Source organism: Anas acuta, chromosome 1, assembly GCF_963932015.1.
Source record: "Anas acuta chromosome 1, bAnaAcu1.1, whole genome shotgun sequence".
NCBI lineage: Eukaryota > Metazoa > Chordata > Aves > Anseriformes > Anatidae > Anas > Anas acuta.
The window spans coordinates 25,531,742-25,549,059 of NC_088979.1; the positions used below are offsets into that span (position 1 = coordinate 25,531,742).

General features: G+C 44.5%; 1 protein-coding gene across 2 annotated transcripts in view; it reads right to left on the bottom strand.

Moving 5' to 3' along the window:
* SMAD9 (SMAD family member 9) overlaps positions 1 to 17,318 on the bottom strand; it is a 41,710-nt gene that overhangs the window by 6,679 nt on the left and 17,713 nt on the right. Inside the window, exons 3-6 of one of the 2 annotated variants that reach the window (XM_068673215.1) lie at positions 14,389 to 14,646; positions 11,464 to 11,574; positions 9,429 to 9,650; positions 4,746 to 5,002 (exon numbers count right to left, since the gene is read on the bottom strand). In XM_068673215.1, the coding sequence (XP_068529316.1) occupies positions 4,746 to 5,002; positions 9,429 to 9,650; positions 11,464 to 11,574; positions 14,389 to 14,646 (848 nt within the window). Of the gene's footprint in view, positions 1 to 4,745; positions 5,003 to 9,428; positions 9,651 to 11,436; positions 11,575 to 14,388; positions 14,647 to 17,318 lie in introns of both variants that reach the window. The other variant, XM_068673209.1, reaches the window with a different exon arrangement.

Below are 17,318 nucleotides of genomic sequence, written 5' to 3' on the forward strand. Positions count from 1 at the left end.
CAAAGGACCACAAAGTGAGACCTTAAAAAAAAATACATTAAATCACAAATCCAGCGCTGTCGGTCTAAGACAACTGCAGGTAGCCCATCACCCCAGTCACCAGGATATAATGCTTTGTCCTGGGGATAATTTTCTCTGAAAACTTTGCCTTTTTAAGGTTATTACCATTAGTTCTCAGGACCTTTATACTATTGGATTAGAAGTGCTTCGCAACACTTGCAGGTGCTGAGACCAACCGGCACAGACTGGCCTGGTTCTGAGCTCAGCTGCCTGCAGATTGCCTGTAGGGAATGGTCCCTGCTGCTTGCACTCCAGAGACATGCCCACAAAAATCTGCCAGGCTGCTGTCTGGCACAGACAAAACACAGACCAGGCCCTGTCATAACACTTTAGCAGGAACTGGTAACGATGCCAGGCACGGCCTCATTTATCAGCAGAGATGCATCCCACCAGTCTGAGACTCTTAAAGTTCTAGGTATTTGTCTGAGCCTATGGAAGCTTCCAGCAAGGTTCCTTCTACCTCCTTTACCTTAAACTTAACTCATGTATAGGCATTTTCCAGAGTTTTTCTATCCTTGAACACATCCTTTTTTCACACGGGAATTCTTGGCTGTCTGCTGTGGGAAATCCTGCAGTAATTTCGCCAGCTCTTTCTGGGAGATGAGGGACAAGGAGCTCCTGTCAGAAGGTGGGCATGGGATGCTAGCAGGGAGAAAAAAGAACCAGAAGTCCCTGCCTCAAGTGGGCACAGATTTTAGCCACCTGTGTATACCACTGCCCAGGGAAGTGGTGGAGTCACCATCCCTGGAGGTCTTTAAAAGACGTTTAGATGTAGAGCTTAGGGATATGGTTTAGTGGGGACTGCTAGTGTTAGGTCAGAGGTTGGACTCGATGATCTTGAGGTCTCTTCCAACCTAGAAATTCTGTGATTCTGTGATTTCCTGATCAGTGTGAGGGATCAACAAAATGCCACAGGACTTGACTAGCCAGATGTTTTTATCAGCACAGAACTACAGGAAAGAAGTTATAACACTCAGCATCCAACCCAGCATTTCCTGCTCTCCAGTCTTCAGCCCAATACCAAAGCTCTGGAGACACGACGCTTGTGCAGTGATTTCACACAAACACGAGCAATCCAAGGAAGAGCCTGAGGTCTCACAGCTGACTTCTGGCCTCACAAAACAGAGCTCTGATCTCCACAGGGCAATCTGCAAAATGCTGTCCCGCTACAGGATGAGGTTCTGTATTTGCGGGCCACTGACCAGGGAAGCTGAACCCTACAGTTATGCTAGTCAGGGGGGTGATATTTTTGTCATAAGAGAGGGACATGGAGATATATTAACGCCAATGCTTACCAAAGGTACCTAAATTGTAGAGTGCTGAACAATTCAAACTACTGAGGATGCTAGGAACCAGTTCTCTAGACACCCACCTGCAAAACTAGGACCAAGACCAAAACGAGATGCCATAATAAGTGGTCTGGATAAAATTCATTTGTGCTTAATGGAGAAAAGGGGCAGAGAGCAGAAAATGAAGATATGGACCCACCAAAGCCCAACGAGTACTTTTAATCAGAGAGCATTTTTCTGCCCTGAGCAACATTTATCAGGCTAGCAAGTGCCTGTGTTCATAGGCAACTCAGATTAATGTTCTGGAAATGTTTGCAAAAAATGCCACTCTTCGAGTGCTGTCAGGCTTCTGACTTTGTTAAGAGCCTTAAATCCTCAGCTGCAGGGAAAAAACATGGCCAGAAGGGCAAGTGTCAGAGTTGATGCATCTCCCCCGAACAACAGGATGGAAAACCTGTAGGAATAGGAATTGCAGGTTGCAAATGCAACCTGCCTGACTGTGAGGAGTCTGGCAGTCTGTGCAGATGGCCGGGCATCTCCCTCTGCTGGCAGCTCCCAAACACTTCCAGCCACCTTCCCCCCTTGCTGCCTGTGCTGCTGGAGGGTGAAATGCCCGGGGGCAGGGCTCCCTGGGCTCCCCCAGATCACAGCAGATCACAGCAGATCACACAGGCTCCCTGGCTGCAGGGAGCTTCCTTCAGCCCCAGGGCTGATGTGAACCCAGAGGTGGAGCTCCCCTAAAATGGGAATAAAATGAGAACAACCTGCCAAGCTGTGTTGTTGTTTTGCACAGAGGATGGGAAGAGGGTAACAATACCCACAGGGGGAGTCTAGAAGCGAGCTTTTCACCATGGGGCAAGCCTGCTGAGGAAGCCTGCTGCTCCTGCCAGCCCTTCCCACCTTGCGTGGGCAACAGCCAGGGTCCAGCCACGTCCCAAAGTGCTAAGCTGCCTTGCACTGGGCTGCACTGAGTTGCCTTGCACTGGGAAGCATGACCAAGCCGTGCTGGGTCAGCCCCTCAGCCCCCAAACCTGCAGGAACATGGGAGGGAGGGCACTGCCTTCGGGCCTTCGCTTGGTGAAGGTCTCTGTCTCTCTGGTTTGTGCTTCAGCTGTCTCACCTGTGGAGAGGGGACAGCAGCCAACCTGGTTTTGCTAGGTTTATCAGGAAGGCTGTGTGGATGGAAATTGTTACCTGCTCTCACCGATGGTACATTCAGATGTGCCCGAGGGCTGAGCTCCTCCCAGCTGCTCCAGGGGCACACCAGGGGTAGCAGAGAGGGCAGGAGCCTCGCTTCCCCGTCCCGTGTCCTGCCTCAAGAGAGTGATACAGTCCTGGCAAGTTTCTCATGACTTAGTCCCTGCCCAGCCCTGCCTCCCAGCTGGTAGTTCAAGCACTGGTGGTGTAGGGCTGAGCCCTTTGGCTCAACTTGCCCAGCAGCACCTCGACACAAATCTGGGGAGAAGCCACGGGACTGCCCTGTACCTAGGGTCTCGTGGTGTGTGGCATTTTCTGGGGGTCTGATAGACAACATGCTCCTCTGCCCAATGCCCAAGAGTGTTTCTGTCCCTGAACTAAACACACCAGGGCTCACACCTTCGGAGAGAAATAATTTGAGAAGACTGAGTACAGGAAAGGGTTTTTACAGGCCAGGAAGAGTCTGGGTGACATTTGCATAGCCATTTTCCAAAGGTCATGGGAAAAGGTTCAAAATAACTCCTTGCAAAGGTCTTCTGGTGCCTGAGGCACTATAGTGGCTGCTATTGTTTCAACAAAGCAAGGTGATAATACAGCAGCTGTGTTACTTAGTGCATCAGTGCCACCACTTCTGCTGCCATGCTGGGCTTGGAGGCAGATAACACATCAAAGAGACTGCCCCTGAGTTGCTGAGATAATGAAGATATTGCATAACTGGCTACACTGCCTTTACAAACAACATGCCCATTCACGTCTTCCATTAAAGAAAATGTTGTTTGTTGGGTTTCTCGCTTGCTTTTTTTTTTTCCCTAATGCTTGCGTGTGAACAAGATGTCAGTTCCTTCCCAAGAACAAAGCAAGAACATGGTCACAAGCACGGAGATTTTGGCTTGGGCTCTTGGGAGAACTTACAGGGCACCTTAATGCTCTTAGAGAGTTAAGCAGATGGGTCCCCAAAAATGGCTGGGAAGAGTAAGGGCCAGAAAGCTCCCTGGGACTCTACTCATCTGCTTTGCAGAATACAGGGGAACTGGGCTTGAGCCTCAAGCAGTTTTGTTGTATCCTAGATGTGAATTCAATCAGCTCGATTCCGTCATTTGTATAAAATCAAACCTGCAAGACGAACGGACATACTCAAGCCACTTCTTATGGTACCTAACAGGATTGACTTGCTCCTAATGGTGCAACTTCCCTATTTGTAGGCTGAACGTTGCTGCCAGCTCTTCCCAGCACCATTATGGGAAGTCCAAGTCTAGCACATCTGTAAACAGTCTTGAAATACTCACCATTCTCTGGGGTTTAGATGCCACAGCAGGCACCCAAGTAAATCTTAAGTGCTAAAAGGGCTTAAGAGATCTCATTCTACTTAGAGGGCCATTCAGAGACTTAAGAAATTCCCACAAAGGCTGATACGTTGCACACAGAGAAGTCAGATTGCAAAATTCAGATTTCAAAGACACTTATGGAAACAGTAATGGCTTTGGTGGCTTTATGCTAAATAACAGGGGGAAGGTCAGTTGGTTTTTTGGATTTTGTATTCTGCTTGCAAGAAGTCCTTCTGGTAGTGAGGCTGACGATGAGGAATTAAGAAAACCTGTAAACAGGGATCGGAGAGGCGGCAAACATTGACAGTTCCCAACAAGCTCAATGGGAGCTGAAGGAGGAGCTAGTGTTTCTTGACTATATATATACATATATATATGTATACAATTCTATATATACAACTTCATAGTAACAGTGAGACTACAAATTGGTCTGGAGACATAAGGACATTTTTTTCAAATCTGTAGCTCTACCAAGCTCCCTTGCAAAGCAGTAACAGATCACAACTGCCTAAGATATGTGCTACATTTACATGCTGCTGAGCCCATCTAAGCTGAGCTCCTTTTGCAATCAGTGGGGGTACACCACCGTTCAGTCTCTGCTTGTTTTCCACATGAGCCTATGGAAATGTTATTTTTGGAGTCTAGGAAATTTCAGGGTTGTCCACAACTATTGATTTTAACCACCTGCAAGACAAGCTTAAGGCAAGATTAGAAAACAGGCTGTCTCTGGAATGCAATTTGCAGCTTGGGTGCATATTCCTATTTGGGAAGGATTTGATAGGGTCTAGTTTTACTAGCTAGCAAGCTAGTTTTCAGCTAGCAAGTGATGGGATTGTCCTTTTCAGAAAGGCAAGAGAAAACAAAAAACCCTTACTTTAACAAAGCTCATTCGAATTGTACACATCTTGGTCAGCTCATATACCACTTCAAAGCCATGGTTGACTGATTGGGCAAGCAGCTGGGCGAAGAGTTGGTTGTTGAAGATCTTAAGGCTGCAGCCGCTGGGGATCTTGCAGACAGTGGCTGGGTGGAAGCCATGCTGATAGTTACAATTGCGGCTCTGCACAAAAATACTGCTGTCACTGACACATTCAGCATAAACTTCCCCGCCGACATAGTAAAGATGAACACCTCGAGAAAGAAAACAAGACAGGTATTATTCCTCCATTGTTCACAACATGTTATATCAGTAATTTAGTTTGTTTCTGTGAATTTTTTAACTATTTCACTGGTGTGGACATACAAGCCCAGTGTCAGTCCAGGCACTCAGTGCCTACACCATGGCTTTTAAAAGACAGTACACTTTGTGTATATCCATGTATCCGCGCATTCATCAGCATTAAGAGGAAATTGTCAAAAACAGCATTTCAAGGTATTGGTATAGGAAAAAAAATATCTCAATGTGATATTTTGCTTTGTTTCTCTGTGAATATTGGCTTACTTCTTTAACCCAACAGCATGGAACTTTATGATACACACACGCACATGTGTATACACACAGAAAATGTCAAACATATGTCAGCCATATACAAAGCATGGATCAGATCTGTCAGAGAACTGACAAGTCTGTTACGCATTACACATCCACATCTATTTGGTTTGAGCACAGGCACGCTGACCAAGACCCACTTCGTTGCACGCTATGTACTACTACTGGATCCTATCTGACGCAGCTCAAACACAGCATGGTGTGCCCTTAAAGATAGCTTTTCTGTATTTTATCCACCACATCAGAACCACATATTTACATTTGCATGTCCCTGACTTACTCACCAGATCTTTCACGTTCAAAGCAACCTTTAGCAAGAAACTGACTCATTTCCAGGTGGACTTCCCAGTGCCTGAATGCCTTACCAACACTACCTCCCCAACTTTTACCATGCCTTGGGAAATTAAGATGGAAGCATTTCTATCCATTCAAGAACTCCAGTCCCCCCAGACATCTGCTTGCATGAAAATAAATATAAAGTGGTGGGAGAATTGTTCTTAGCCCAATTTGGCAACCTTAAAGGTAGAGATCTGGTGTAAGCTAATTGTGTTGATGCCTTCCTCAGCTGATAGATGATGAGAGGCACAGAAACCTGTCGACTCACTCCATCCACCACAGAAAGTAGGTTCACAGCCAGCTCAGACTGATGGAAGTCTGTGCTGGTGCTGAAAAGTCTCTCTCCCCATGTTCTTGATGCTTTTTCCCACACCTGCTTTCATGCTGGCAGCAAGGCTTGGACACTGGGCAGCCACCCAGGTCAGGGAACTGAACCCAATGAAAACTAACTTAAAAACAAACAAAAGGAAACAACAAAGATTTATTTGCAGTGAGATCTTCATCAGTGCCAGCATGGCCATGGGGACCCAGGCTGCTTAAACGTGAGCATGAAACCACACCCTGAAGGGGACCGAGTCATCCTTTGAAAATAAGATGAATGGCCTGGAGCAGTGGAAGAATTCAGGCCTTTTTTCACATAAAAACCACCACTAAAAATAATAAAATCCTCCCTACTCCCAGGTATGGCATTCAAACTCTGACATATAAATGCACACATTCAGACTCTAAGTGGACTGTCTGCAAAGCTAGTGATAACTATGCTTTTTAATAATTCAGTCATAATTTTCTTCATTCCGGTTGTCTTTCATACAAAAAGACTGGTTACACGTTCCCAGCCTCTGTTCCTGATTCTGTGGTCATGACAGCAAGGGGCAGCGGCACATCCTGAAAACAAAAACAGCCTCTGGAGACAAGTGGGAAAGGCTTGGGGAAAAGCAGGTTGAGTGGGAAAGGGATCTGGGAAAAATACGCTCTCCCATAGACTTCCAGAGTGACTCAGACAAGAACCCTAGTCTGTCTTCAAGCCATCACTTGACTTTTACTTCTGTGCACCCACGAGATCTCAAATTAGATGTGAGTGACAGGGAGGTGTGGCTCGCAGCACAAGCTCGTATTGCACTGGGAACACAGGCAAGACTACAGCTCCATCAGGCCAGTCACCAGCTCCAGCCCAGCTGCGCCAGGTATCACGGGGAGGTGCACTCTGCGGCTGCTATTACGTGACCTAAGGCTCCTTTCCCTCCCGTGGACGGAGGATGAAAGGGAAGGACATTAGATACTAAAACCACAAAGGCTCTAGCTGACCCTGATGGAGTCCGTGTAACTTCCTGAAATAAACAGTGAGAGCAAAGGGGAAGGAGAGAAGAACAAGGACATAAATGTTCGCCACATCTCAGATCTTCAGGTGTGACTACTGATTTAGGGTGACTGCACTTCTAGGTGCAAAGCTTTAAAGGCTGGATTTTCAGAATATATTGAGTACTCAACTTCCAAAAAAAAAAAAAAAAGAAAAAAGAAAAAGAGAATGTTTCCAAAGGCATCACCCAAACTGCATACTGCAAAAACAAAAACACAAAAGTAACTTCTGAAAGCTGAGGCTATAATTTTCTTTTTCCTTGTGGACTTTTTAAAAGCAATAAATACAGCAGCACTGAAATGTCAGTGTGCATTTCCATTCTTCTGGTATTCATTCGCCAGAGACAAGCACCCTGAAGGAAGGCATCCAGCTGAATGCATGCTTGGAGAAGGCCAAATCAAGGGCCCATATGTTTTAGCAGGATTTCATTGCTCTCTGCAGAAAGTGGAGGTTCAGCAGTCTCCAAGCATCCACATCTTTTTGCCACTCTGATCAGAAGTCCCCTTTTTGTCCTTGAAGTCTGACTGCTGAAACAGGTCCAATTGCTAGTAGATGTTGCATTGTGTTCTGGATTGTTTTTAGCTTTGATGTGGTATTTCCAGGAAACCGTTTCACGCTGATACACTAGATGACAATTCAATCGCATATCCTTATCCTACTGAGCTAATCTTGTTTACTCACTCTTTTTTTCTCCCCTGTTAACATGTGACAATTGTATCCATTTCAGTAGCTTTCATCTGTCCAGCGTGCCTTTGAACTACAGGCTTTTGGAGCTGCTCTGTGCTCTTCTGCAGGCCTGTACTGGTGCCACTTCTATTCCACTTGAACATGTTTTTTTTTAAGATTTGCATAAACAGGGAAGAGCATTAAAATTAAGGATCTCAGATACACTAAGCTTCTCTCTGGGCAGCCTGCTCCCTTCCCTTGGGCAGATTCCTAGCGTAAGACTTAAAAGGACTTTTAATCAATGAAGGCACATCTTCAGATTTGAAAGGATGAGGACCATTAGCATTTACCTCATATTCTTCCTGTTCTGTCTCTTCCTCTTTTGGGGCAGAAATTCACAGGATGTAACATCCTCAAATGACAGCTTTGACCAGGATCTTTTGTCATTCTTCTTTTAGGGCCGGGCTCAGCTTTGATCTACACCCCTTTGACAGCTTATGCTGATAGAGAAGCTTTGCCTTGTTTTCTGAGTAAGTTGGAACTAGACGTGCAACTCCTTTCCACTGCTCACCTCACACTAAACTACTCCGTCCTAGACACATCACACTAGCTTCACACTGCACATTTGCAACACAGATCCTTCTTTTCCTTCTGGAGCAAAGTGCAAGAACTAAGCACAATGTCTCCGGCACCAGCCTTCGGGTTCACTGGTGTTTGTTAAAACTATGTCACATTTGTCTCAGACCTTCCTCGTACACCGTCATTCAACACTAGACTATCAAGAGCCAATTAAAATACTGCTCTAGGCCTGGGAAATGAGGTGAGGTTGACAAGATAATAGGAGTGGAACAATTAGAGTTAATTAGCCCAGTAGGGAATCCATTCCCAGGCAGCTACTGGTGAGAGTCTGGGCTGGCAAGATAATGAGTCTAGACTGGATATACCAGAACAGGCAAAGCTTCATCTGCACAGAGAAGTGGCCAGCACAGGGCTTCTGACTCACTACAGCAAACAACAATAAATTCTGGGAGAATATCAGGCCCTACACAGCCCTAATGAGCTGTGATGGAGCGTGTGGAGCCATGCGTATCCAGGTGAGGTCTCATCCTACATGCCACCAGTAACCTCTGAGCTGGTGTGCCCAAGATGTGCACACACCAGAAGAGGAGCACACAAGACCTGCTGGAGGCAGAATCCATGACTTGGTTTTACTAGTGAGAAGCTGATGAGGAAGGGAATCAGATTGGACTGATTTTCTTAAGTTGCTACGGGGAAAAAGCTACAAAGGCAAGAACTCTTGTAGAGTTCTTCAGCTAAATAGCTCAACTGCTAAGTGTTTCATCCATCTCCCTTTGTTATTTGGTGGTAGGAGAACCAGCCCTGAGGCACCAGCAATTATCCTTTTAGTGGCATTTCAATGGCAATATTCCCAGTTGCCAGAAGCTCTAATAAATAAAATGAAAATACATACTGCTAAATTAGAACATACAACTATAAACAACATTTTTCTCTTTGCTGGCCAAGTAAATAGCTTTTGTAAGGAGCTACTCTGCTGATTGTTATCCAGTCAGAAAAGGATCAGCTGCTTTTCTTCTATTTCAGAAGTAATCTCAGCTTTGTTTTTAAGACAAACACAGCTAAATTTGTTAATGCAATGTATAGCTCTTTCAAGCTCTGAATACTCCCAAGGAGAAGGGATTTTCTCTTACCTTTTCCTATGTGTCTCCTGGTGTTTTCTATAGTAGAATTGCGGTTTACGTTTGAGAGCAGTCCCAGGCAGAACCTGTTTTTGTTATTTGAGGGATCTGTAAATCCATCTATGAGGATACTTCGAGAGGAAGCCTGGAAAGTCTCCCCTACCCTGTTGTTGAGTTCATAGTATGCAACTGAGCACCAGTGTTGGGGTTCCTCATAGCAAACAGGCCGAAAGTCTGTAGGAAACAAAATTAATCAGCCGCTCAGGTCTCAGTAATACTTTTAAAACAATCATTCTCTGTCTCTTTTCCTCTCTCCTCCCCCTTCCATCCTCCCAGCTCTTCATCTAAACAGTCACTTATGTCAGGCTTTATCTCAACAGCAGCTTCTGTTTCTTCTTAATTTTATGATTGAAGCTCCAAATGTGCAAAGGGCTGGTATTCCAGCTTAACTCTAAGCCTCTGAGGAGTCCCACTTGTTCTTAAAAGTGATAACTCCAATGCATTAAATTAAGCACATGCTGACATTCCTTGCTGAACTGGGACCCAACCTCTACACTGAAAATAGTAAGGGATACATCTGCTCTGCACACCAGCAGCAGCTAGGGATGACAGATGGGCTCAAAGCAAGTCAAAACTGAGCCAAGCCTTCAGTCTAGTACCAAACGCTGAAGTTCAGAAGTAATCAATCACTCCCCCCCAAATTTTTTGCATGCTTTGAGGCTTTCTGCTTCCATGTGGGACTGTAAGTGGAAATGTCATCAAGGTCATTTCTTTCGGATCTAAACCCTGCCCAGGTTTTCTAACTCAGAGACGAAGACTCAATACCGTAACAGAATCTCTGAGCCTCATTCGTCCTGCAGGAATTAGTGGGAAACTTTATCCTGCCTGCCTCCCACAGGCATGTGAGACCTCTTGCCCCCAGAGCACCTTTGTGCTCAACCTCTAATAAAATTCCAACTAAGATTCACTGTGGCAGTGATCAGAGATGGCAAATTATGGTAAGGAGATTAAAATCTCGACAATTTACTTTAAAATATTGGTGTCTGATAACTAGTAATTATCCAGCCATTCTGTGTACTCATCTGTTATTAACACTACCATCCTCAGCTTGCTTCTCCTCCGGTTCTCTGATACATACGTGTTACTTCATGGTTGAGAAGCCTGGCATTACTTGTTTAATGTGCTTGTGTGTGCAGAGTTCAGTCCATATGCTGTAAAGGACATTTGTTTAGGACTGCAATACACTGGACTACAAGGACAATGGTGGTTTTTCTTTTACAGCAGGAGGAAGCCAGAGGAAAACACAGCAAAGGAACTCAATTCCCCCATGCTGCTCTGCAGCAGTGGCCTTCAAAGGGTGGAGGATCAGCATCACCTGCCTTAATAGTCTGGAGGTAGCAGAGACCACACTGGAGAGGTCATTAAGAGGCTTTGAGAGGGGGGAGGAATATCCCAGTCCCTTCTACTCTAACCACCCATGCACTTCCCCACTACAGAATCTTTTATATAAGGACATAGAGTTTGGCCTTCTGTAAAAGCCTTTTTGTACTTCACTAGAATATCTCCTTTTCCATTCTAGCCAGTCACTAACGTAACATTAACACAAAGATGGTAGTAAGAAAGTTCCCAAATGTACAACTTTAAAGTACATGAAAACCACAACTAAAGGTGATAAAGAAAGTTTTGATATTGATAATGCTCTTTTGTGTTGTATTGCCTCTCCATCCTTGATTTGATATCTTTGTCTTTACAATGTAGATAACACTGTTTGCCTTCATTAACAACTTTCTGATTGTAGTAATCCATGGACGCAAGTAAGGTCTAAACTCAGTAACTCTGCACATAAGTCACTGAATTCTTAGATCATCCTATTCTGCTAGCTAATGGACATGTCTAGTACATAGCCTTACCCTCAGAACTGTCTGAAATCTATTACTACAGATCACTGAACCTCCTAGTTCAAATAATATTTTTTTTGCTTAACATTTTTCTTTGAAGAATAGTACAAATAGTTATTTACTTTCAGTTTCTCCATCGGCAGATTTACCTCCATTGGGCAAAGACAGTACTAGTTGGCTTTCAGATATTGCATCCATTGACCGCCCATTTAAGTTTCCTGGAGTTTCTCTTGCATGGTAAGGTGGGGGTGGAGTTTCCACTGTTAGAAAGAAGGAAAGAAAGAAAAGAAAGAAAAGAAACCAAAATCAATACGTTGGTCAATGCTCCCCAGCATTTCCTGGTGGATACTTACCACTTCTTTTGCACTGTTTAGCTAGAAAAAACAAAGCAAAGATCTGAACCTGACTGCAGTATCCAGATTAAGACCAATATATGTTCAGGAAGAATGGCAAGGGAGGGCAACCGTGTTGGACTTGGTACACTTGAAAGAAGGAGGAACAGTCACAACAGTGCCTCAGGCCCAGAGCACTGTCCCGCCAAGTCCTCTGGTAATGCAAGTGGTTACACTAAGAAAGCAAAGCAGTTTGATCCTTCAGTTCCAGACTTCTCTCCTAAATGTAAAACCCTTGCAGAGGATGATTTAAGAGCAGAAGCTAACTGTAATTGCTCCTCTGGGAGAAAGCTTGCTTTCTTCACAGACTATAAAGAAGGCCCATGGAAAGCCTTCTAAAGTGAGAGTTGGCAAAACTACCTCCAGATTTGTCCTTTTCATCTCTGTCCTAGAAGGGAAGCACAGCCCTCTTCTGATTTGTTCAGTCTCCCATCAAACAGCAATGGAAATGAAAGAAAAACGTGGAGAAAAAGTACCAACTCACAACCTGCCCAGACCCTGGTTCATTTCCTTTATGGCATAGCAAGCTGGAAAACGTAAAGCGGCTCTCCGTAGTGGGGACTCTCAAGAAATGCAGGAGGCTTTACGAAGTCAAAGTGACCTTGTTTTCATATTGGAAAATGCCGATGTTCACTACATAAATTCTGAAAGTATGAAGTGAACAGAAATTCAATGGACCTATGTGCAAGTTACAGTGATATGTGAGCCTAAAGGGTTAAGAGTATCTTTAAGAGAAGTCCAGGGTTTAACCCAGGTCCAAGCTGAAATTTCCTCTTGTGTATGGGGTCTGTTGACTGGCCCTCAAAACACAGCAACTTCACCCAGAGTGGATAAATGCAGACTGTCTCATAGGATAACCACTGAAACTTTTAAATATGCATTGCACGGGAATGTTATTAATTCTATTCAAGTAGTGCTCATGACTTAGGAATTTCATACACTATACAATATTCCTAACATACAGAGGGCATACCATTCCCACAGAAAAAGCAGCAAACTAGGACAATAAAACAAAATCAAGAAACAGTGGAAGATAATACAAGTTACAGAAAGAAATAATGTGGTTATCCAGGTATTTTGATGTCTACACCTAAGATAGTCACTATGAACTTTCCTAAAGAAAAATGGGTACTTCCAGACATGGTGCATCTCAGCAACGTTAGACATGTACCCTAAGAGGAAATGAATCTTGTTCTAGGAGTGCGTATTTTACTCTGTTGACTACAGAGAGAGTATAAACAATTGCATCAGATGCAGAAATTTGCATTGTTGACATCTATATTTGGTGTCATCCATCCCACTCAAGGTTCTTGATCTAGTCCTAGTTTGCCTTACATAGTTCATCCCTGATCGTTACACAGGCAAATTATGTTTATCAGCATTCACTGTGCTGTGACATACTGAAGCTCAGGTTGAGCCACTTACATTTTTAAGTAGCTTTGCCAGGCCCCAAGTTCAGTTAAATCACACGAGTCAGAGTCATTATGTACTTTGCAATGGTCCTGATTTACCTGTCAGAACCAGCTCCATTAAATCCAGCTCGGTTACAGAGAGGTGAAAGAAAAAGATGGGAGAAGACAAACAAGTCCTACTACTCTCTGAAGTGTTTGGATGTTGCTAAGTATGAGTTAATCTCAACTACAGATCTGGAGAAGAAATGAACAGAAATCCATTGAGTGTACCGGGAAGGGAAAAATGTTGAAAGTGTCCGGCTTAAAAGGAAGTTAAAATACTACAAATACCTTGTGAAAATAAACATCTTTCCTGCACTTAAAATAAGAACAGATATATCATTAAGGACATGAATTTAAATGCTTTGTAGTTGACACTTTAAAACATTAATCTACAGTGTTCTGATCTGAATTCATCCTTGTGAAAAAGCTGAGATTGCTGAAACTATTTCAGAGTCACAACAAAGTGCAGAAGTGAATTTCCACCATGCTTTGATATTAAAGCTAGCTCTCAGCTGTGTTGCATGACACCTTCTTCATATATTTAACAGTAAAAGAATAGTTAAATTTTTGGTAATTAGAGCAATACTAAGTAAGGAGTTCACAACACAAACAATCTGAGTGTCTTGACCCTGCTGAATTCGGAACTGTGGAAATGTGAAACACATTTCAAAGTCATGGGTATTTGCCTGGTAGCTTCACCAAGTGTTGGATTAGATTATTAAACACCTTAACTTCCTGAAGTTTGCAGTAAGTGGGATCATCATATATTAAAAATAATTGGTGTGTGTTGATTTCCCCATTTTATTCTGTCTCTCTTGGTGTTTGTAAAGATCCCTATCCTGACCACTTCCATTAAAGTTGCCTGATACAGGTGTTGCAAATGCTCTTTTCCATGGATTGTCCCAGAAGCTTGGATGGGCAGCTCTGGGCAGAAGGTGGCCGGGCACACCTGCTCCTCTTTTGAACTTCTCCCTTACAGTAAACATGAAAGTTTATTCAGGCACTTCAGGAGTGGAATGACTACAGCTCTCAGTTCCTTGAGCCTCCATTAGAAGGAGGGAGACAATACTAAGAGACAGTCCCAAGAAATCCCATTCCAAATACATCCTGTCCAACATTTCAATCTGTAGCTACAGTCTGGAGGGAGCACATAGAATTGCCTCCTGATCCCAGACCCTGGCAACAGCCTCAACAGCCTCTGTTGGGATGTCTGAGAGCTCGTTCTTACCTGTGAGCTGATAGGGGCTCCCTGGTCCAGAAGAGCTTCCTGGTGAGTTGGGGTAGCTGATGCTGTTGGGCGACTGGGAGAACATGTGGCTGGGTGATGATGGAAAAGGGGTGCATGGGGGATGCTGGAAAGAATCGGGGTAGGTGGCATTGTGTGGCATCAGAGGCTCGCTGTGCAGAGAAGTATTTCGAAACTTGGCAAGGAGGCTGAGGTGAGGGTTAAACTCGCTGTGTCTTGGAACGAGTACAGGAGGTAGGACTGAAAATAAAAACAAGAATGGATAAAAATCGATTTAAACTGCACTCCTGAGAGTATCTCTCTTTGTAAGTCAAAAAGAGCTATATTCCATGCTACCCAAATATTGCTGTCTATATACAAGTCATTGAACGGCAACAAACCTGTCCAAAAACAAGAATCAAAACATGATTTGGGACCCTTTTTCCCAGATTTGCAGCCAGCTTCTGCATTTCCATGTGAAGAATATGGACTCATTCCTGACTTAAGCAAGGTACCATAAAATTCACATGTACAGCATGGGCACACAGCCCTCTTACAGGAATGCAACAGACACATTCCTCCGTCTCGAAATTACTTTTCCTTCCTGAAAGGATGACAGTATCAGGGGTTTGCTTAATATTATAATCAGATTTTGCCAAAATCAGAGCCAAGTTTAATATCAATTAATAGCAGTCTGCAATACACGGCATTATTTTACCACCAGATTGGCAAAAAAAAAAAGCACAGACCAGAAGCTGGAGACTAGATTTAAAAGGTTTTCAGGTACCTGAAAATGTTGCCAGCCAGACAGTGGGATCTTTAAAATGAAATGTAAATGGCAATTGAATATCGCAGTAATATTAATCTATCTCTTGCAATATAGTTAGAAAAGATCTAGCATGAGGAGACAAATGTCAATGATTGATAATTGGGACGTGAAAAATGCAGGTCAGAAAACTGAAAGCCAAATTCATCTGTGTAAAATAGAAAAATAATAGAAATTATGCTTCTAATAGAAGAAAGCATCTCTCCTCACTAAATCTTTTCACTTGGATCTTACACTGTGCTGTGATATTGCAGCACTGTGAAAGCCAAAGTTCACCTGAATGATTTCGGATTTTGGATTCTGACAGATCAGGAGCAAGAGCAGAACTGGAGCCAGAACACTTTTGGAAACCCTACTAGGTGACCTACCTACAAGATGTAGCCCTGAGGCTGGAACACAAGGAAGCTTGCTAAGTGTTTCTGCACATGGGAGTTCAGCTTTGGGCTTTAACTGGGTCCCTCTGCAGTCCTTGCAGGAGGGGATAATAGCACCTATAACGTACCACAAGACTTCTCTTTTAGTCACTAGCTCATTCAGCACCTAATTGCCTTTGTTAAGGCCTTAAACACAGGCAGGGGAAATGAATCTCCAAGATCTAAAAGCAAGAACAGATAGGGAGGCAATTTGGGTTCTTGTGACAAGGATGAATTGTCCCAACAACGGGAACAATCCTGCAGGCTTGTATCGACTGACCTGGTGTCGAGTTCCTCTGGCCTAAAACCCAGCCTCACATAATCTTTCAGTCCATCCTTATCGGCTTACGGAAACAAACAGCAACGGGCACCCTTGGTTGTAAATGCTGACACAAATATATTGTCTGAACGTGTTTAAACATATTGTCTGGGCCCAAGAGCTCCGTTTAGGTAAGGCCAATTCTTTTTAGGTAGGTTAGCTAGCACCTTTAATTACAGCGAACTCTCATTTATCCAGTGTAATGAAAGAGAGGAGTAATTGCTATAAAGCAACCAGAGAGATAATGCAAAACATGTGCATGAGAAGAGGCTGCAGGAACACCCTCCTTGGGAGATGAGCACCCACTGCTTGCAGGGAGAGCTGGGGCTGTTTTGGTAGGAGGAGCTGTGCCTGGTCCCAGCAGCAGCTCAGGTCCCTGCTCGGGGCACCACGCCGATGCTGGGCCAGGGTTAAGCCATGATCCTGCCCAGCCACTGGCATGTGCCATCAGAGCATTTGACAGTCACCTGTGAAGTGAAGCACTGAGCACTAAAAACTTAAAAAAAAAAAATAATGGAGTGATGGCAGGGGTTCACTGTAGAAGTTAACTTCTTACCCGCCAGAACTCCGGGGATGCCTCCACACCCAGCAGAGGTGCTGAGCAGTGCTGGCACCTCCACGTGGGCACCGCTGCTGGGGAAGCTGCTTTCCTCAGCCCTGTGAGAACTCGGAGCAGCTCCTTTTCTAAATGAGGGCTGAGAATGGAGATGTGTGAACAGCACTTGCCAGGGAAAGCCATTGACTCGCCCTGAGTGAGTCAGCAAGAGGAATTTTCAGGCCTTGAACTCATTCCCAGCTCTGACCAGGGCACTCTTCATTTCTGCTCCTCCGCTGTACAGTTTTTGCCACCTCACTCAATCTTTCCACTGACTGCTCTGTGGCTGCCTAGAGGGCTGAAGCCTCTGTGGTGGTGAGGAATTCAGAGATTTTGTTTGTTTGTTTGTGGCTTTAAAAAAAAAATCCCCTGAGGGCCTTGTTCTCCTTGTTCCTTTGGTAACGGAGGTCGCCCTCCAAGGCTCAGTCATTCTGAAGGAATTGTGACCAAAGGCATGAGACTGAGTGACTGAGTGCATCAGGGTCAGTCTGTCCTGCATTTTACCTGCAAGTTACCTGCATTTTGCCACTCAGTGGGGTCTTTTTCTTCTACCTGCTATTCAGAGCCAGGATCCTTCCTTCTGTGTATCCCTAAGTGTTCACAGACCATAGAATCACTTTAGAATGGTTTGGGTTGGAAGGGACCTTAAAGACCACCCAGTTCCAACCCCCTGCCATGGGCAGGGGCACCTCCCACCAGACCAGGTTGCCCGAAGCCCCATCCAGCCTGGCCTTGAGCACCTCCAGGGATGGGGCACCCACAGCTTCTCTGGGCAAAGAG